At 44.6% G+C, this 21,271-nt stretch overlaps 2 protein-coding genes and 1 pseudogene across 3 annotated transcripts; 1 reads left to right on the top strand and 2 right to left on the bottom strand.

Moving 5' to 3' along the window:
- The first annotated feature begins 472 nt into the window (after nucleotides 1-472).
- On the top strand, nucleotides 473-11,248 carry LOC136506890 (uncharacterized; annotated as a pseudogene).
- Nucleotides 2,217-7,621, bottom strand: LOC136509641 (uncharacterized). Of its 2 annotated transcripts, none has more exons than XM_066504387.1 (10): nucleotides 7,138-7,621; nucleotides 6,653-6,703; nucleotides 6,155-6,396; nucleotides 5,900-6,053; nucleotides 5,667-5,810; nucleotides 5,331-5,587; nucleotides 5,025-5,237; nucleotides 4,856-4,948; nucleotides 2,988-3,089; nucleotides 2,217-2,896 (listed from the first exon to the last, which is right to left on the bottom strand). In XM_066504387.1, exons 3-10 carry the CDS (start codon nucleotides 6,362-6,364, stop codon nucleotides 2,441-2,443), a joined length of 1,629 nt encoding a protein of 542 aa, XP_066360484.1. In that variant the 5' UTR covers nucleotides 6,365-6,396; nucleotides 6,653-6,703; nucleotides 7,138-7,621; the 3' UTR covers nucleotides 2,217-2,440. The 2 variants fall into 2 exon arrangements, with proteins under 2 accessions (XP_066360484.1, XP_066360485.1); XM_066504388.1 differs by having other exon boundaries at nucleotides 5,667-5,801.
- Nucleotides 11,249-18,061: 6,813 nt separating the features above from the next.
- LOC136506889 (uncharacterized) lies at nucleotides 18,062-21,271 on the bottom strand. The gene is made up of 4 exons (XM_066501779.1): nucleotides 21,051-21,271; nucleotides 19,455-19,766; nucleotides 18,380-18,491; nucleotides 18,062-18,322 (listed from the first exon to the last, which is right to left on the bottom strand). Exons 1-4 carry the CDS (start codon nucleotides 21,269-21,271, stop codon nucleotides 18,062-18,064), a joined length of 906 nt encoding a protein of 301 aa, XP_066357876.1.

The raw sequence follows: 21,271 nt of genomic DNA, 5'->3' as shown, positions 1-21,271 counted from the left end.
ACCTTGCCTCCTACCAGCTCAAGGCGGAGCTAGGCTAGATCTGAGGGCCTGTGTTGAGGACCCTCAAGTTTCGTCAAGGTACTCCTCCTGCTCCAAAAATCACATCTCTATTCTGAAAAAACTTCAATCTTTCCATGACCACTATAAGCAAATAAAAAATAGGTTACCTACATCATGCACCAGTGTGTGAAGAGCATGTTGAGCCTTTGGACCGGGTTGTACAGGAATAATCCATTATAGTGCTCAGAAAATTAAGTTAGGCACATCTAATCCACTCTGTTGATGGCCTAGACATTTACGAAAAATATGGCTCAGCTACTATTATGCTCAGAAATCCTGTTGCTGTGCTAGTGCTTTTTTCATTAAGAAGAATGGCTTCTGTTTCTCAAATTTTTTAGTCCCTTCTTTTTTTGTCATATCAGTTTATCATTTGCATGAGAATCAAGTGTTTTACTCTTATTGCAGTGTTCTTTTGTCAGACAATCCTTGGATGGCAGGCGGCAACGGGGCACATGGGCCTAGCCGGTTCATTCGCCACTTGCGAATGAAGCGTGCCTTGGGAATCCCTTCAAGCCATAGGATGTGGCCTGCAAAGCAGATGCGCGGTCGGGATCGTCGTCGTGGAACTTGGTGGGACCATAAGCTTAACTGCATCGCCATCGAAGGACAAGATTTTGCTCAAGATACACAGGAAGGGGGTGCGGATCGATTCGAGTTGATACCTGATTCGAATGAAGAAGAAGGGGTTAAGGGTTCATCTTTGCTTGGCGATGAGGATGAGTACGTGCCTGAGACACAGCCACATGAAATTGTTACAGTGAGCAGAATTGCTAGGCCGTGTGGCAACCAAGGTCGTGGGCGTTTGGGGTAAGCCAGCTTTACGTTGTTGATTTTATGGTAACTTGCTGATTTTGTGCATCGGCGGAGCTACGTTGGGGTCAAGCTGGGCTCTGGCTCCAAGCTCCGCCACTGATTTTGTGTATAAATTCTATCGTTTCTGTGCAGTACTATGCTTCACCAGTGGCGCGACCTTATTTTTGAGCTAGAGCAGGAGAAGGAGATTTCCAAGGTAAACATGGAGAGCAACAAGCTGCAGATGGACAATGTCAAGTTTGAGAAGGAGATTGGCAATGTGGAGATGGAGAGCGACAAGTTGGAGATGTTGTCTGGCAAGGTCCAGGTTGATAGGGTCAAGTTGAAGAAGGAGAGTGCCAAGTTGGAGGTGGACAGTGTGAAGTTGGAGGTGGAGAGCGACAAGTTCGACATGCTGTATAGCACAATGCAGATGGGTAGTGTAAAGTTGGAGCAAGAGAGTGGAAATGTGGAGATGGAGAGCGACAAGCTGGACATGTCGTGTGCCAAGGTGCAGATGGATACTAGCAAGGAGGAGGTGGACCATAAAGCTAGCTTCTCGGATCTGGAAACTGATGATGAGGGATGTTGGTTTTAGGATGGTGTGGACTTGCGAGGCCATTCACAGGTGGAAGATGATGACTTAAACGAATAGGTAACAGACATGTTCACTAGATTCCTGTGTATGAAGATGTTTTCAAGAGTTCCAAACGTTAGATCCATTGGGCTACAACACGCAAGATCGTAGTCAAGGTACACTACAAGAATTTTGGCTTTACGTGACGTTTTGATTTAGTCACGGACAAGCGAAAACGCGTCACAGTTAACTATCGATGACGGTCCAGTGAAACGTCACCTATCCCGCGTCATACATTTTTTGGACCGAAATAGAACGTCACAGGTTGGTTTTTTGGATCGTCATGGATAAACCGGAGGGCAACTATAGGAAGAGGCTATGGTGATGATTTGAACCGTCATGGTTTTGCTGCCACTTCAGCTGTTGCCATGTCATTAGGCTGCCACCTTGCCACATCATCAGTAGGCTTTTTATGGCCTATTTTCTTCAATTAGGCCCATGTTTTGTGTATTTTTTTTAGATTTAGTTGGGCCCATATTTTAGTACACACTATTGGGCTAGCCCAATTGCATAGTAGAATTGGCCCATTGTGGCCCATAACATATCAGCAAAAATTCAAATTTAAATTACACCAAATTCAAATTTAAATGGACATTAATTTCATATTTAAATTGATGACACATTCAAATTTAAATTCACATGATTCACATCGCTATAGATGACCACAGATCATCACAGATAAACATAAATATGCCAAGGTCCCATCATCACACATACATCTGAATATAGTTACATATGAAGTTTGGCACAACAAAGCATGCATCAGGTCAAAGACCATGCTGTAGTTCACAGAACAGCTGCAGTTCACACATACATCTAAATATAGTTCACAGAACATACATCCATCACCAAAAGCCGTGCATGCACAGGTCAAAGACCATGCTGCAGTCGTTCATAGGCACATAAGTTCACAGCCATGCATCAATTCAACCAAAAGACGCAGCCACTTGTTCACAGCGCAACATCCATCACCAAAATAAGCAACCAACAGCAAAGTGCACCAGCCGATAACCCAAGACAACCTTTCTGTGTTGCTTGGCATCCTGGAACCATGGGCATCAAAGTCTTGATCAGTGCATCAATGTCAGCTTGCCTTTTCTTCGACTCCTCTTCTTGCTTAGCCCTAGCTGCTTCTGCCTCCTGGAATTTCTTCATCATTTCTTCCATTTGTTGTTGTTGAGCCTTGACAACCTCCCTAAGATCACTTGATGTTTGTTTCTCCACCACCAGTTCCTCTTCTAGGTCATGCTCAGCACTAACACGTGTGGCATTGCTTTGGAGCCCCACATTTACAAGAAACCTGCTCTTCTTAGTTTTCTGAACAAGGGCCTGAGAGACCACATCAGTCACATCCTTTGGTTGAAGACCATCATCTATAGGTTCATTCAGCTTCTCCTCTATTTCAGCCTAGCAGCATAAGAGACATAGATAGGTCAATGATCATGATATATGAACCTAATGTATCATCAGATTGTGAACTAAGTATGATTTTACTTACAATAAGAGATTGAACTGCAGGAGTAAATCCTTTCTTTTTGCTGTAGTGCATCTCTTTCAATAGTTCCAGTGCATTTGGTGGTTCGTTTTTGTACTTGTCCGCCTGAAAAAAAATAGAAAAGGACACTCTAAAAAACTGTTGCTGATTCTATGTATTACTAACACAGATAAAAGGTATTAAACAAACTAAGTTAGAACATTTTCTAGATTTTCTAGTGTTAGTGGCATAACTAATTTTGCAGCCCCAAGTTTAGTATGCAGTGATATAATTTTGAAAACCAAGCAACCAGCAGCAGATTTTTGTTGCATTGTTGTTTCTAAAGTTCTACGAAGACCTGGTTGATGGGAAAGGATCGGATGAGAAGCCTAAAAACATTCCAGACAAGCCACTAAACAAAAAGATAAAGTTTGAGGACTCTGATTCTTCAGATGATGAGGATGAAGACCACTCTGGTGAGGAAGCCGACAATGGGATTGGGAATGATGTGGAGAAAGGTGAAACCGCTCCATCTGAGAAGCAACAGGAGGTGCTTGATACCTCTGATACCGCGAGTAAGGACAATACCACTCCATCTGAGAACCAACAGGAGGTACTTGATACCTCTACCGTGAGCAAGGACAATGAGGAACAAGCAGTCACTGCTGATGGACCGAAAGAAAAGAAGCAACGTGTGGAAGAAATAGGGGACAGGAAAAAGGTATCTTTGCTTTATGGTGTGGTTACAGCTTAAGATATCTGCTACAGTGCTCCTCTGTTATGGTATAGTGCATATAATTTATACCAAAGAATAAACTGAAGTTTCTAGCATTTTCTCCATAGTTGAGGATTGATTGATCCATTTATCTTTTCTAAATTTTGTTCTTATTAAGCAGGGCCTTCAGCATAGGAACTTAGGGATGCTTTTAAACTACTGTAGACTTGTCCATCCTTTCACTATTATCATACAAATTTATACTGTAGATCCAAGTCCCATAGTGACCCTTAGGATACTGCAATCAAATATTCTCGTGCTTAATAATCTTCTCTAGCTCAGATTCAAAATTTAAATTTAGGTTGTACAGGATAAAATTGTTTCAGGCATGACTTTAGAGGTTGATTATTGTTGTATCTAACAAATCACTTTATACTAGATTTAATCTTGTTGCAACATCACTGAGTGTTCATGTATAAGTAGATCAGTACACTTCAGCTTAAGTTTCATTTAGTTCAGTGAATCAGTGCTACTCTTATAAGTGTCATGCTCCTTAATATGAATCAGTTTTGATTTTGCGATGACAGTGCTACTCTGATAAGTTTCATTTAGTTCAGTGAATCAGTTTATAAGTGTCATGCTCCTTAATATGAATCACCCTGCAATTATACTTCTGTGTTTTCTCATCCAATGAAGTGCATGAAACATAACCAGACAAACTATAACACCCAAACATATATTCTGAACAAGTATTTTGTTCTCTTTGTTCATTATCTGGAATTGGACATGGTTTCTAACTCGGAACTTTAATCATACAGTTTGCAGTGTTATATGAAGCAAGGTCAAACACAGGAATTGATAGAATGAAAATCATAAATGCAGTAGCGAAATCTGTACCACAACCTTATTACTAATCTTTGTGCCATAGCTACATACAAAGCTCTTTTAAATATGCAGAGAAGAAAAGACCTCACAAACAGCATGTTCTAGTGAAAAGACCTCACAACCAACAGCAGATTTTTGTCAACTATTACTAAGCTTTGTGCCATAGCTACATACAAAGCTTTAAATATGCAGAGAAGAAAAGACCTCACAAATAGCATGTTCATATATAGTATCTTGCAATTGAAGCTCCAGCAACATGTTCTAGTTGAAAGTGACAATGAGTTGTACTCACCAAATCTACAATTTGCAGTTCATAGCTGCGAGAACCAGTGGTCTGATGGAACTGCACTTTGCTTCTGTTCTCTCTGTTCTTCTCACAAGTCACCTACAGCAATACAGTTCTGTTGCTAAGCACACATGACATCAAACATGATGAAATTGTAAAAGTTGGATGATCTTACCATTTTTTGCTCATTTTTCCAGTGTTCCACAAGTTTATCCCATTGCTCATTAGTCATTGTGTCCACAGGAGATGTTTTGGGCACCAGATGTAGTGGCAAAGCATCAAAATACCTCTTTTTCAGCTTGTAGCGCTGCTGGCGAACAACTTTCTTCAGCATAGCCACACATGCTTTTTTCATAGGTAATGAATCTACATCCGTATGAAACTTTGACTGGTGACAGTAAACAACATTGCCAATTGTTATTGAATGCACAATCTTAATGTTGCAAATAAACAGTGGAAAGGGGCAAGTTTGAACACTTACAACAACTCTCGATATGTACGCGTCGATCATCTTAGGATACTTCTTGTATTCCTTCCAATGTGGAAATATTGGAACAATTTGTCTTACTGCAATGTTGCACTCAGTTGCAAATTTTGCAGCGATCATCACTGAGTTTGGTCTTCTCTTCCCTGGCTCAATAACCAAAGGAAGTCTCTTCTTCCTCGAGCGAGTCATCTGAACAAGTTCCCTCCCAATACTAGGTCCCCTCGTCCTGTTCTCCTCATCAAATAGGTCATCTACGAAGGAGTTGTGTTAGTATACTGTTGTCCTATGTTGGGTATGGAATTACAATGTGCAAGACTTAGAAATACACACCTTCAGCGATGTTGGCAACCTGTGTTTGTCCATTTTCACTGACATCATTCATTGTGGCGCCATTTCGAGTGTGTCCATCCAGGTTCAGCTCAGTGCGTACATGCTGATCTCCAGCCAGGCAGCCATTTTGCTCACCTGCATCAGCTACAATGCAATATAGAGTTAGTAATAGTACTTTGGAATGTTGTCTCTAAATTTGAGTTCGATTTGTTACAAGAATGTAGTCAGTTAACCTTCCTCTGTAGCCTGATTAGGGATTTCAGCTTGATTATTCATTGCATTAACATCAGCTGGACGATTCTTCATTCCCCTTGTGACAACACTAGATTGCATCCCAGGTTGTTCCTTCTTAGCACCTGTCTTCCTCTTCTTTGTTGTTGTCTTCTTCTGCAAAGAACCAATCAAACATACAGAATGGGAGATAAACATTAGATGCAATTAGCAAGCAAATCACATATTAAGATTTGACACTATGGAATAACTAGCACCTTAGATGATAAAGTAGGAGGTTCCAGGTCATCATCACTTAGATGGGCATCACTGTTAGCCTCATCCCCACCATTGTACTCCGAACCAGAGTCTTCTCTGTCCTGCTGCTGCCGCTTTTCTGGGGAAATAGTAGTGTTCGCACACAGTTGAGCTAACATAGGAAGTCCTAGTTTCTGCATGTATGTGTTGTTGCGCATACACTTTCTCATCCGTAGGAGTAAATAAGGATTGATCGGAGCTTCTGCAATGAGAAGGAACAAAGAGTGCAGATGTCAGCACGTTATAGTGAAAAGACCTCACTTGTAAACTAATTTATATTGTGACGAGCATGCAGATTATCTTTCCTACCAGGACCCTCCATTACTAATCTCACACCGACAAATACCTTAAGCTGACAATGACTATTTTTAATTAAAGGAGAACGCAGAATAGTAAACAGTGGTGATTCCCAGAAATAGAGATCACCCAAAATAGAAGCTACATGAGAGACACTTTACCTTCAATCGGGTTTCCCTGCCGTGGCCTTTTCGAATTCACAGCAGCAGCACCTATAACAAATTAACAGTTCAGGCTAAAGAACCCCACATATGTTATCACTCTGAGAAGGCACTGCTAGTAGTAGCAGCAGAAATTGACGAGGATCTTGTGGCAATTTAGTTCAGGGCATCAATCCCAAGCTTTTCAAGCACATCCACAATTCCACATAATAAACCAAGAGAAAATACTAGTGAGGTAACCCAGCAAACATCCCTCCCCTGATTTCCCCCAATTTTTGCTAATGTACAGAAAAAGTTTAGCCAGTGGTGAACCATTTCCTATATGTCCATCACCTGCCCCAATAGCACACTGACTCTACAACAATGTACGTCACCGAAACACGGAGAAGAGGAGGGACAACTCCATCTCATGGGGCACATGCGACCACATCCCCCTCCGCCAAAATTAGATCGCCCAAAATAGAAGGTGCAGGAGAGACATTCACCTTCAACATGCTCTCCCCGCCGTGGCCCCTTCGCTGGTTTCTGCCCCTCTTCTTCGGCGACATCGGTGGTGCCTGCGGGATGGTGGCGGTCGCGCTCGATGCGCTCGTCACCTTCACCATCGAGGCCGCGCTTGTAGGCTGCTGGACGGCGGAGCAGGATGGTGAAGCGGCGGTGGAGGAATCGGTGGATCTAGAGGATGTGGGATGGTGGAGCGGGGCTGATGGACGCCGGAGCTGCGGGATGGTGGAGGCTGCAGGATGGATTGGGGGGATGGTGGCGGCGTTGGCTGGGTGAATTGGAGGATTTGGGGGGATTTGGTGGCGCCGTTGCCTGCAAGACGGTGGAGCCAGATTATATATGGCGCTGCAATATTACCAAAATATCCCCATTGTTTCATTTGTGGGATGCACGGATGGCGGGGCATAATGGTAAATTCGTAGCCAAATATTGGAGGTGGGAAGGCCGCTCGCCGCGAAATTTTCAGAGCGCGTGCGTAATTTTTCCAGGGCGCGCGTCTCTGTTCAGGGTGCCTCTTTTTTCTTCTGTTATTTTTTTTTCTTAGCTATCGAAATAATAAAATAGTGCCAGATCCGTACCAATTGAAATCAGTTGAGGCAAGATCTCTGGAGGTGCGCGGCGATGGATCCCCTGCAGGGGGGCTTGACGGAGTCGCTGCCGTGGCTGCTTCTCGATATCGCCTTCACCGCGGCCACCGCGCCACCGCTGACAGCAACCGGGACGACCGACGTGGATAGGGGCAGCCGGCGCGGACAGGGACCACAAGGCTGGCACTAACAGCGGTGGCTGGCGAGGACAGGGGCAGCCCGCGCGGAGAGGGATGGCCGGCGAGGACTGGGGCGGCGGGCGGTGCACGCCCGGTGGTCGGCGTGGATAGGGGCGATGCGCACCGGGCGGCGGGCGAGGACAGGGTCGTGGTCTGGACACGGTCGCGTGGTCTGGAGACCTGGACACGGTCTCTAATTTGTTTCAGAACTATCCTAATTTGTTTGCCACCGGCCAAAAGAATAAACATATCACTAGTATACACACATGAATCAGTATCCAAGTGGTTAGGTCCTGCTGTTGTGATCGACAGGTCCAAGGTTCAATTCCTATCAGCGGCATTTTTTCCCCCATTTACCTTCCTCCCACCTTCCCTATTTACATCTCTCACCGACAGGTAGGTCCCACCAGCCCCCCTGCCACTCAGCATGACATGTAGGAACGATGTGGACGCCCACATCACAATGACACGTTGGATGTTGTATCTGTGACCTTCCAATAAGTCCATCATGAATGACTAAAATGATCTGTGACGTCCAGTTATGACGTTAATTTAACCAATCGTCATACATCCATCACCTTGGATTTGGACCGTCACAGATGACTACATTCTGTGATGATTTGTTAGAAGGTCACAATTAAACCGTCACGTAAAGCCAAATTTCTTGTAGTGGTATTGGTAACATTTTGATTGTAACTCCACCCTAGTGCTGGTGGTACTAATGGGTTGTTGGTTGTTTGCACTGATGGTTTATGTTGGACTGGTTTGGTTCATTTTGATTTGCGGTGCTTGCATGTATCTATGTTATGGTATACTTTGTGAGTTGCAATGTTAAATGACACACTAAGGAATTACTAGTTTGTCGCTGCCACATGATACAGAGACTTTATACATGGTCATATATATACAGAGAATTTATACATGATCATATATATACAGAGAATTTATACAACACAAAAGCATCACAAAAGCATCACTAGCGATGTTTACATGAACAAAACCATTAAGTGTTCAACAACTCAAAAGCCCTTTGAACTAGCTGGCTATCACAACTTAGAGCTGTAGGGAGCATGCATTGTGCCTCTAGCCTCTCTTTGTTCATGTGAGGGATCTTGTACCTATTGCCTCCATTATCCTTCATAACTTGAATCATGCATGTTTGTAGTGTGAGGAATACCCTATTGAGAAGGATGGGGTTGTAGTTTTGATATTCAATGTACACATTCTGGATGAGCTCGTCCATGTTTCTGGATGTCGTTCTATCCGTTAGCGACTGAAGAGAAGCAAAGAAACCAAGGTCAAGGCAGTTCATATCAGGAGAATTAGGAGGTTGGTTCATTAGGCGTATATCGAGGCCTGTTCGGGCTACTGCTGCAGCAAAAACTGCATCATCTACTGGTACATGAGAAGGAGCATTGTCCTGTTGTATCCATATTGTCTCATGCCTTGCTTCTCTGGGCCAACGAGCTTGTATTTCTGGTATGAGTTTGTCGATCATATAAGTTCTCATTGTTTGTCTATCAACCTTCATGGCCTTTGTGATAGGTGTGCCCCTTAGTCTGTTGACACTTCTCCTTTTTGCTGGTTCCTGTAATTAAAAAGAATGTTATTTGAAATAACATAAAAGGGATTGCAAGTATTATTTAGACAAAGATTAGTACCGTTCGCACAAAAGCCCATATGCCTAGCTTCCCATCAAAATAGCATCTCCCTTCAGCATCAAACCTAGGCTTTCCAACAGCAGAATAAAACATGACTTTGTGAATGGCATTCTTATTTTGCACTGTTCTATGTGGGTCTTCTTCATCTGGATGCATGTACATAGTCAGATTCTTCTTTGTCCCATTGAACCACTTCTCATCTGAGTGAATAATATTTTTCATTTCTTTGAACTTGGGATTGTCTGGTAGAGTACTTTCTTGTAGCATAGAGAGAACCCACCGCAGCCTTGCCTGTTTGTTTTCTTCCTTCAAATAAGGCTTCAATGAGTTGGAGTGTCGTCATAGCAAGCCTTCTTTGAACAACCTATGTAGAGAGCTTTTATTGATATTAAGAGCAGTTGCTAGTGACCTTATGGTACCCCTTCTGTTTAAGGGAATATCAACAACCCTTGTGAGGTCCACTTGAATTTTTTTACAACCATAATTCTTAGGTCGCAAAGATTTGACATCTACTGGTATGCCTTGTTCCAAATATTTTTTTGCTCTCTGCCATACCCGTTGTATTGTACGCACATGGACATTGTACTTTGCAGCAATAAGTGTTGTGCTATCTCTTTTTAATTTGCCATTATTGCTTAACCGAAGCAAATCTTCATAAATGTCTTGCCGTTCTCTTTCTGTCAAAATCCTGACCATATTTGTTGCTTCTTCTTGCTGGGTTTGCTGATCTTCGTCGTCATCCGAGTCGGACAACTCCTCTTCATCAAATATGATGTCAACATCATCCGTGTACACTCCGAAGTCTTGTATGAGATCGTCCAAGGTATCATGTTCTGCTTGTAAGGCAGTGTTGTCATTTCATACAAAAAAATGTATTTGCTGTGTGCTGATTGTCATTAAATAAATTATCAAACTTTTCATAGGGACAATTATTCTTGCAAACATGACTTGAACCTAAGGGAAATAATCACCTACATGCAGGTTTCCTTGTTGTTCTACTAGTGGATCATTCAAATCTGGCCAACATTATCACCCGTACAGAAGCAGCTGATGAATATGAAAGGCATTGTCACCCCACAAGTGAGCTATTCTCCCCTCACTACAATTTCATTTTGAACCAGAAGCAAATATGAGTTGCATGCCTCACACATAAACCTAACTAATGTTGCATAAATTTTTATGAGACTACCAGTTCATACTAATTTTAGGATGGATAGAAGATAAAGAGAAGCCCATGCTATTTTAGGATAGAGATGTTACATAGAACAAGTGGTACAGAAAAGAGTTTCAGGTGACAAAAGATAGTAATGACTAAATTCCCTGATGTTGCTTATGATTTTTAGGACAGAAATAAACCAGCACACTAATTTTAGGAGAGGGAGAGGGAGAGGGAGAGGGTGTGTGTGTGAGAGAGAGAGAGCTTGAAACAGTACACTCAGATTTGGATACAAGCAAACGTGCTTACCTTGATGAATTTCTGCTTGTTCATGAATTTGATCAGGATGGAGACCAAAGCGACCAGATCTCCCAACTTCAATTGAATCCACTACATCTTCGAAGGGATTATGATCCTCTTCATGTTCATCAGGCTTCTTGTTGAGATCTGGCAACTCCTCCCCTCCCTCTGGTACTGTGTTCAAGTCTATTGCCATGGAGGATGCATGAGAAATGGTTCAAATGAGTGGAACGAAGGGTTACCAGGCTTTATTGGCACATGAGTTAGAAAAATGGCGCTAGGAGCACTAGTTTCAAAAATTAGTTTGCCTCTTCTGTATAAAAATGGAGCGCACTGATATTTTTTGGCGTCAAGTGCTGTTTGCCGCCCACGATTTGGTGTAATGTTTGGTTTCTTTAAGTCCAAAATAATGCAGTGCATGTGTAACTGTAGAAAAAGTTGATGTGACAACTGTGTTTTGTTTACTGTAAAAATAATGTTTGTGTGTGGCATGCCTGCATCTTTCAATCCAAGAATGAGCATTAATGACATGTCCATTCGCAGGTGAACGTACTCCGTATTTTATAGGGGTGTTTAGGTTTGTCGCTAGGTTCCTTAATTCCTGAGCCAAATTCTAGAACGACACACGTTAAGGGACGGAGGGAGTACTAGGTAGCGTGCCCGTGCGTTGCTACGAGACAGCTAAATCTTTTGTACTAAAAACACATGGATCGTACGATAAGATAACAATACTGTAAAAGTATATGACCGACGTTAAAGTGACATTTAATCCAAAAAGCTAAGTTCATGAAATTTACACAGTCACAGAGAGCATGGTGTCGCAGGCTCACAAACTCTACTGTATAGATCTTTCCGTGATGCAGCTAAGATCATTTTTTATATTGGCAGGAAGAGATTTCCGATATCTATTTCTTTCGTGCGCCAACAAATCCACGAATAAGTTCAACTACATCTCCATACCATCCTGTACACGGCGCTGGCAAGCGAATTAGCCACAACTTATGTAATTAGTTTTATAATTAGCTCATGTTTAGTCCTCCTAATTGATATCTAAAAATTCAATGTGACAGGGACTAAAGTTTAGTCCTGGGATCCAAACACCCCCTAATTCTCGACTCCTGCTGGCTGCTCACTTGCACCACCATGTTTATGTGTCTGCACGTATATGCTCTAATGCCAGAACGTCTAAGATGATCTTTATTGTCCACCCTTTGAAAATATCATAACTTTAAGGTTGCCATTTGTGTATGCTATAGGATTGGGATGCTTTGCACTGATCCATGAGGGTGTCCATGAGAGTCGAAATTTTTGATGCCATTATGATGTCTAAGCTTACCAATCAGACAGAGACGAACTTGATTGTTAAAATATTTTCAACACTGCTTTCATATACTCCCTCTGTCCCAGAATAGAATTCATTCTCGCTTCCCGAGGAGTCAACTTTTTTTAACTTCGACCAATTATATATAAAAAGAATATTAATATTTATAATACAAAATTAGTATCATTACATAGACCATTGAATATATTTTCATAATAAACTTATTTGGAGATATAAATATTGCACGTATTTTTTTACAAACCTAGTCAAAGTTAAGAAAGTTTGACCTGCACACATCCCATAACGACTTATATTTTAGGGCAGAGGAAGTATATGCTAATGGGGGTAGTCAACTGAAAGTCGTGATGAACACAACAATACTTTCATATTATATGTTAATTGGAGTACGAAGAAACGCAGGAGAATGGACCTATATACGAATGGTGGGAATATTCGTTTAGGAAATTGCAGAAGGTTCACCAGTCTCATCATGTATAACCTGCACATCTTTTATTTGGCACCATTGATGTTCTCAAGGAGTAGCCACTTTTTAATTTCTAGTCTGCATGCTGGAAATACTAAAATTAAGAGCCAACCTCATTGAGTCGTCTTGCTTGATCTTTGCCAATTGTTTCCTTCCATGCATGATTATTGTTTCCTTCCATGCATATGGCCTCAGGTGATCGATTCGTTTCCTTCAAAGCAGACGGGGATCGTAGGGATGGCAATTTATTTTTCTATCGCGCGGGGTATCGCATGACCGGAAGGGAGGAGTCTTGCTTGATCTTTGCCAATTGTTTCCTTCCATGCATGATTATTATTTACTTCCATGCATGTAGCCTCAGGTGATCGATTTGTTTCCTTCAAAGCAGGCGGGGATCGCAGAGATGACAGTTTTTTTTCTCTATCGCGTGGGGTATCGTATGGCCGGAAGGGAGGAGCGACCTAACAAAAAGTCGCACTAAAAAATAGTCTTACTTTTAGTCTTTTTTGTTGTATACAGGAGATAGGAGATATACTTGGGTATAGTAGTTTATAGTAATATTTTAATTCGACAATCGGTTCCATCGCCGTATCGTGGAATCGTTCCCCGTTTTCTTGGAACGCCAGCGCCGTGTTGCCCTCCACCTCCACCACGCCGCCGCCGATTCCTCTGCTGGGCAAGTTCGTTCGAGCGTGAGCCGTGAACACGGAGGACGACATGGCGGCGGACAGCGACCTCGGTGCTGAGGCGCTGCCCAACGAGGTAGTTGTGACGGAGATCCTCGCCCGGCTGCCAGCCAAGTCCGTGGGGCGCTTCCGCTGCGTTTGCCGCGGGTGGTCCGCGATGCTCTCCTCCGACTACTTCATCGATCTCCACCGCCAGCGAGCCAACAGAGCGGACCACCACAGGCTGCTCCTCACCGCGGTTGGGTCCTCCTACGACGGCTACCTGTATTCATGGCAGCTTGGCGACGGTGCGGTCGAGAAGCTGATGCGAGACGATTGGTTACAGTCAGTCGTGCCTCTCACCAAGCCCTGCCGTGGCCTCGTTCTAATCCGAGCCACTGACTGCGGCGGCTACTACGTCGCCAACCCTTGCTCCGGCGAGGCCCTGGCTCTGCCAGACAGCCAGGTGCCTTTTAAGATGGCATACAAAACTTCAGGATGGAGCAGACGATCCGTGGAGCCACCCTGCTATCTTAGGGTCTCCTACGGCCTTGGTTACTGCACGACGAGGAAGGAGTACAAAGTCGTGCTCGTGTCTCCGACCCTGAACCTGGAGATGGAGGCGGTGGTTTTACGCCCACAACATGCGAGGTCTTCGTCCTCGGCACAACTGGAACTGGTTACTGGAGGCCTAGTGCTGAGAGATCTCCCTTGTGCTCCGTGACGCCGTGGAACTACCCAGCTGTCTTCCTAGACGGGTATCTGCACTTCCTATGCTTTGACGGTGGCATTGTCACTTTCAGCATCGGCGACGAGACCTTTGGTTCGCTGCTGTCGCCCCCAGGAAGCTGGATGGGCGTTTGTGTGTGTGCTAGGGGGAGCCGGACAGTGACGATCCTTGTGAAATTTTTGTATTTTGTTCCCTTTTGAAAACATTTTTTACAAAAAGACCTATGCCAAAACGTTTGCTGAAAATAGACCATTTTTAGGCGTCTTAGAACATGACGCCAAGGTATGAGGGTCGACGTCGACTGACACGACGCCGAGGTCTTGCCACGTCACGGACGACTCCGGTCGACGGCGACACGGTGGCGCATGAGGTCCGACACGTCGGCGTTGTGTCAGCCAACGCCACAGGCCCAACCTCGGCGCGGTGGGACTACACGCCGAGCTATTGGCACCATCCGGCGTGGGGCCCAGGCGGCCCAACAACGCTTCGTGGCCCAATAGCTCGGCGCGGGCTCACTTAACGCCGAGACACCAGACACGGCGCGGCCCGACTCAACGCCGAGGTCTGGACCCTTGAAGCCGCGCCGCGGCCCCCTTCTTCTTCCTCCCTCCATTCTGAAAGCGCCGGCTCTCTGCAGCTGGCCTCCCTCCGCGCTCCCACGAAACCCTAACCCCCAAATGCGACCCTAGGTGCCCGGATCTCGTCTCCCGAAGCTTCCTCGAGGTAATGGTCCCTCCCCTCCTCCAATCTATCCGCGTAGATGTGCTTGCATTGTCTCTAATCATGTGGAATCACGAGTGTATGGTGTTTTAGTATATATGCATTTGTATTTGCAAAATGTATGGCTTAGTATTATTATCATCAAGCAAGGATGGAGCAGCAGAGGGGGGACAGCAGCAATCATCCTCGATCACAACCATTAAGAGAAGAAGCAAGCCTATCTGAAGAGCGTGGTGAGGCCTCTAAGCTATTCGTAGACCTTTCATCTCCCTATCCTCGTCGAATTAGTATCTTGAAGAAATTTTGGGGGCTTAGGGAGGACAGAGCATATGACTCCGTGCGAAGACAGCTCGCTAGTGCGTTTTTACTTCTCTGTACCAAATTAAAAACTGCTGTTCCTGATGAGGGAAGTCGTAGCGTTGTTAATAACAGGTACATAGGGTACGAATTGTTGGGAAATGTGGGGAGGCGTGCTTATTGTTCTCGCGTCTGGTGCTACCGTGGGCATCCAATCCATCAGTCTCTTCTCTTCCACCGGAGTCACAGAGAAGCCTATAATGGTACCGATGTCAAGGTTACATATGCCATATTATGTTGTACTGCTGTGCTAGAAGCTTATTCCTTCTACGCTATTGTCTGGGGGGATGGTCCGCCTCTGATGGCCGACAGACAGTCGCTCAGTATAGTCTTGCGGGATACTTTGTCCGCAACAAGAAGCACAGCATCAAGATGCGGATTGTAAGCTTGGTAGGTTGCAGGGACTTCCTCGACCAACTCTGGTGCATGGAGCCCTGCTTCTCGTCTGCCAGAATTACATACTTGCTTCTTCGATATCTGCAAGACGGGTGGAAGCAAAAGATACAAGACGAACCACAGCAGCCATTGGGGCTTGAACATGAATAGGCCATTCGATGAGTGTGTTCTCCTCTGGCACCTCGCCACGGATTTCTGCTTCTTCTTCTCCACCTCGTTTCCAGACCATAGATGTGCCTTTGCTGAGCCACGGAGGACACTAATAGGACATGCATGCAGAGTAATGGTACAGGCGGCATATACTACATCTGTTACCACCAGTAGACCTCAATGCAGCCAAGCATCCGTCGAGTGTAAAGCTGTACAATGCAGACATGGTGTACCTCTTGTTTTTTAATCCTGAGATGCTGTTGCCTGGCTCCAGGCAGAATCTCTTTAAGACGGCCTATGATGAGCTCAATGGTATCCTCAACCTCAAGGACTGGGAGTGGAATCCAGTATGCTGGAGTCGGTGCACGCCATGTGGCGGAGTCAGACAAACAAAAGAGGAAAGTCATGCTGAAAAAAGTCAGAGAAAAGGGCTTCCCAAGAGGAATCATCAAATGAAGCAATTGTTAGGGACACTATAATTACAGTCACGCAGCAAAAGTCAGAGAGATCTTCTCAAGAGGAATCATCAATGGCAGGCTCCAACAGAGACGAAAATCTCATTGATCAAGCCTGGGACCTTGCACAGAAGTTATTGAAAATGGATGAGATGAAGAGGTGGGAAGAGATCCAGGATGTCTGGGTGCAGATGCTCTGCTTCTCAGCCAGCAGATGCAGAGGATACCTACACGCCAAGGCTTTGGGCAAAGGCGGTGAGTTCCTCTCCTATATATGTCTGGCTCCTGCTGTTTTACATGGGGATGGAGACCTTCTCCGAGAGGCTGCAGAGGGAGTTGCTCCCAAGCTTCCAAGGGAACTTTCACAATGGCACCGCTCCACCACCAACTTCCAAGGTCTCCACCACTGGTGCAGGCGCTCCATCGGCTTCAGAGGTGCACACCTGTGCCGGTGTCAGCGCTGCTCCATCGACTTCCGAGATTTGCATGGCTAAAGACGACGACATGGTTTGATGACCACCCTCATCTATGATATTCTGAGGTGACTTCCGTCCCTTTCCGTAGTGACTACTAGTAGTGTTTGTATTTTTTGTTTGCAAGTCTCCTGTGGACGTGCTACTCTTACGTACTCTCTAGTGATCTTGGTCTTGCTCCTCATGTGTGTAACAAAAAGGAAACTATGTTATGTTGTTTGCATTCCCCTTTTCCCTTTTAGAAATGTGTTGCACTATGTGTCATATTGTTTCCCGAAGCACTGTAATAATGCTTAAGGAAACTATGTTATGTTGTTTGCATTCCCCTTTTCCCTTTTAGAAATGTGTTGCACTATGTGTCATATTGTTTCCCGAAGCACTGTAATAATGCTTGAAATTTGATTATGGTTCATCACCTATTCGACACCAGTTTCCAACTTTGAACTTCCCATTTCTAGTAGTGTTTTGCTTCGCCCATCCATTGTGTAAGTGTGGGCATCTCAAAGCAGTGTCTATTGGTGTCAAATTAAGTTTGCACGTAGAGCTGCACCATTTACGTGCTACTAGCTAGACTACATCCACCAGCAGCAGTATGGACAGGCTGCAGAGGGAGCACCTTCCAAGCCAGGGAGGGAACCAGTACAGTATGGCACTGCAACCACATCCGAGATTTGCGATTTCTCACCCTTTTTGTTGTTACTAGTATCGTGCCCGTGCGTCGCTACCGATCAGCTAATTTTTCTATTAAAAACATATGGATCGCATAATAAGATAACAATACTGTGAAATTAAATAGCGTCAATAAAGTGATATTTAACTAAAAAGTAAAGTTCGTGAAATTAGCACAGTCATGGAGATCGCAGTGTCGCAATCATCAAAGCATTCAGGATGAACTCCATGCACAAGCAGCCCGTATATACAAACTCAAATGTAGCATTTAAGTAAATATAGTCATGTTACACAACATTGTTCTTAAAATGTAAATCTATCGTGTACGGATGATTTTCCATTTGGCATGTAGTGTATAGACAACATCTCTGCGTAGAGTCTGATAAAAGTACCATTTAAAGATGCCTAGAAACAACAACAAATATGTGTTACTAAAATAATATTTGTACAATATAAATTGAATGAAAAATGCACCGATAAGCGTCAATATGTTATATTACCTCGCATATAGTGTTAGAACCTCTTTAAATACAATATTCTTTGTGAAAGTTCCCTCCATTGTTGGAGTCCTTTTATCCTTGCCTTTTCTACTTGACGCATTCTTAATTTTTTCCCTCGGCATTCTTTTTAGCATTTTTCTTCTCTATCTTTTTGGCCTCCTCCTCCTGTGCATCCGCATCAGGCGGGAGGACAAGGATCTTGATATTTACTCTTGACATGGCTCTAGACATCGCAACGTACAACTGACCATGAGAGAACACCGGTGCAGGCAGGTACACACCCACGTTCGGGATAGTTTGGCCCTGTGACTTGTTGACCGTCATGGCGAAGCTCAGCCTGATAGGAAATTGCTTCCTCTTAAACTGGAATGGGAACATCTCATCATCAGACGGACATAGCGGTATTAGGGGAAGGAATACCCGCTTCCCAGCATGCTGCCCCACCACGATTTCCGCGTCGATTGTATTTCTTCGGAACCCCTGCACCAGCAGCCTTGTACCGTTGCATAGCCCATTGGCAGGATCAATATTCCTAAGCAATATGACAGGACAACCGAGCTTGAGCTTCAAGACGTGTGGAGGCAGGCCATTGGGGGTCAAACTGTTAAGGAACTCCGATGGGTAGTAGTTATGTGGATCATCTACCGCAGAGTCAAAGCTGTGATATACCATCTCGCCACCATTGAACATATCAATCATTTTCATATTGATCATATCCACCCAATCATTACATGTAGATAAAATCGCTTTGGTGGTGATGTAGTCTTTGTCTGCCATGTTTGCATTTAGATCTGGAAAGATGGTGTCGATCAATGTACGAAGATCCTTCTCGGCCTTACCAGAGTACGAGACACATATCTCGTCTGGAATCCGCACATCGCCATCTCCGTTAACCTCCTCCGTTCCATTACCAATGCGCAACAGATAATTTGCAAACCATGGGTCACTCTAAGCTCTCATATTGCGGATGAGCTTTAGGTGGCGCATGTATTCCCAAAGATACGACCTTCGTAGAGAAGCCCTGCCTATTTAAGCCCTAGATCCTTTTCGCACAACAGGGAGGACTTGTCTGAAATCCCCACCAAAGACAATAGTCTTCCCACCAAACGGTAGGTCTGACCAGCCCATTATATCCCGTAGGCTATTGTCTAGTGCTTCCACATTTTGCCTCTTTGTCATAGATGCCTCGTCCCAAATTATGAGAGATGCTTGCTGTAGCAACTTGGCAGTACCACTCTGTTCCGTAAAGCTACAGTAGCCGCCCTCTTTGACAGAGAGGGGTAACTTAAAACACGAGTGGGTTGTCCTCCCGCCTGGCATTATGGACGCTGCGACTCCAGATGTAGCTGTAGCCACGGCAAGCTTGTCCTGGCTACGTAGTTTTGCGAGAAGTGCCCTATAGAAAAAGGTCTTTCCCGTCCCGCCAGGTCCATCCACAAAGAACACCCCGCCTTGTTTTCTATGGACAGCGGCCATAATCTCATCGTATGCAGACCTTTGCTCGGCGTTGAGTGAGTCGCACAATAGCACATCTTTGGGATTCAGCCTGACGTGAGCTTCCTCAAATATCTCACGAGGAATATGGCTGGCAGTGTCATATGTGTGATCAATATCTGGAAGAGGAAATGACCTTATATCCTTCCCCATGGACTGCAACATGTTCCTAATGTCTATCAAAACCATTTGTTGCACCAAGTCCGGGGACGGATTACTGCGGCTGTAGTCCTCTGACATTGCATCGTAGTGTTTTAACCATAACCCCATCACATCATTGGGCTCGTAGAACACCAATATTGTTGCAAATAGCCTTCACAGAGAGGAAGGCATCTGGAATAAAGTAGCTTCAGCTAGACATTCGTCCAGTGTATTGTCTTCTTCGATTAGACCCCTCCTTTCCGCAGCTTCACGGAACAAAGGTAGGAGCGCGCCATCAACGGTCCTTAGGTGTTCGTATGCGGCAGCACCAGCAACATTGTTTAAGAGGACACGAAGAAAGTAGCGTTCTCCCTCAGCAGGATGAGCTGAGATGAGTCTGCCAACTTGAAAAATAGAGTTTTTCCTAGGCTGACAAAATTTACCATCAGGATGCCAGGTAAAATGCTCCGGGAAGTCCCGATACAAGATTCCACGGGCTTCCTCATGCTGCCTGTTATAATCAAAGTATGTTGTTAGCATTGACTCTTCTACACCAGGCTTATTAACGATCCGTTCGACCGTGTCCCTTTTATTAAATGCCACCATGTGCATGCCGGGTGGATGAAGCTGCAGCTGCTATACTGGTGGATGGTTCTTGCTCAAGTCAAAGCCATATATCCTCCACAATGCTTCTAGAGGCATCACCCACTGAGCGTCTCTATACTGCTTGATCTCATCAATCTCCCCTTTCTCGTCTACTTTGTCAGCCTCTCTCATCACCACCGATGCCCTGTCATGTCCCTTGTATATGTACTTGAACAGATACTTTACTGATTTAATGCTCCCATAGGCCTCAACATTTATATGGTAGTTGAAGGTACGCAGCAGGCAAGGGTTGTAAGGGATGACCCATTGATTGTCCAGGAAATGGCCTCAGACTTTTTCCGTACGTCCATCATTGCGTCGCCGATAGATGGGGTACGAATCCTTTCCCTGTGATGTTGACTCACAGAATGGTCATGGGTAATGGTTCTTGCATGAGCCGCGCCCCGCCGTGCATGGACAATGTGGATTAAGAGTCCCATAGGGACCATGCATCATATGCTTCGTGACCATCTTTTAGAGCTCAGGGTGCTTCTTGTTTGGTAGCTCTGCACTGATAATCATGTCATACTGCTCAGGACATGTGAGCTTGTACTTTCATTCCATTATTAGCAACCAGTGTGCATGCGGTAGGCCTCTCTTCTAGAACTCCACTACATATATGTAGGCCTTGACCTTCCCAAGTATGTCTTTCTCCATCAACATTTTCCTCATCGCTTCTAACTTTGCCCTGAAGACTCGTGTGACGAGATCTGGACGATCCTATGCTGTCGGGCCCGGATAGAGTTCGTCTTTGATCTCGTCCCAGTTAGGGTTGCACGTCATTGTGAGGAAGATATCAGGTTTACCGTACTTTCGCACTAGAGCCATTGCATCCATGTACCGGCGCCTCATATCACGGGGTCCTCCAATGAATGACGAAGACATGACAGTACGCCTTCCGACATTCTCAGTAGATCCTTTACCCGAATGCATGCTGTCCTCCAGGCCTTGGTATAGGTCAACTCTCAAAGTATCCTGATTGTTAAGCATGAAGTCTAAACGCGAGCTCTCAATCTTGATGTAGGTGTCCAT

This window comes from Miscanthus floridulus, chromosome 15 (assembly GCF_019320115.1).
Source record: "Miscanthus floridulus cultivar M001 chromosome 15, ASM1932011v1, whole genome shotgun sequence".
Classification (NCBI taxonomy): domain Eukaryota; kingdom Viridiplantae; phylum Streptophyta; class Magnoliopsida; order Poales; family Poaceae; genus Miscanthus; species Miscanthus floridulus.
The sequence above is the reverse complement of the archived record's forward strand: the minus strand, read 5'-3'. Positions and strand labels throughout refer to the sequence as shown.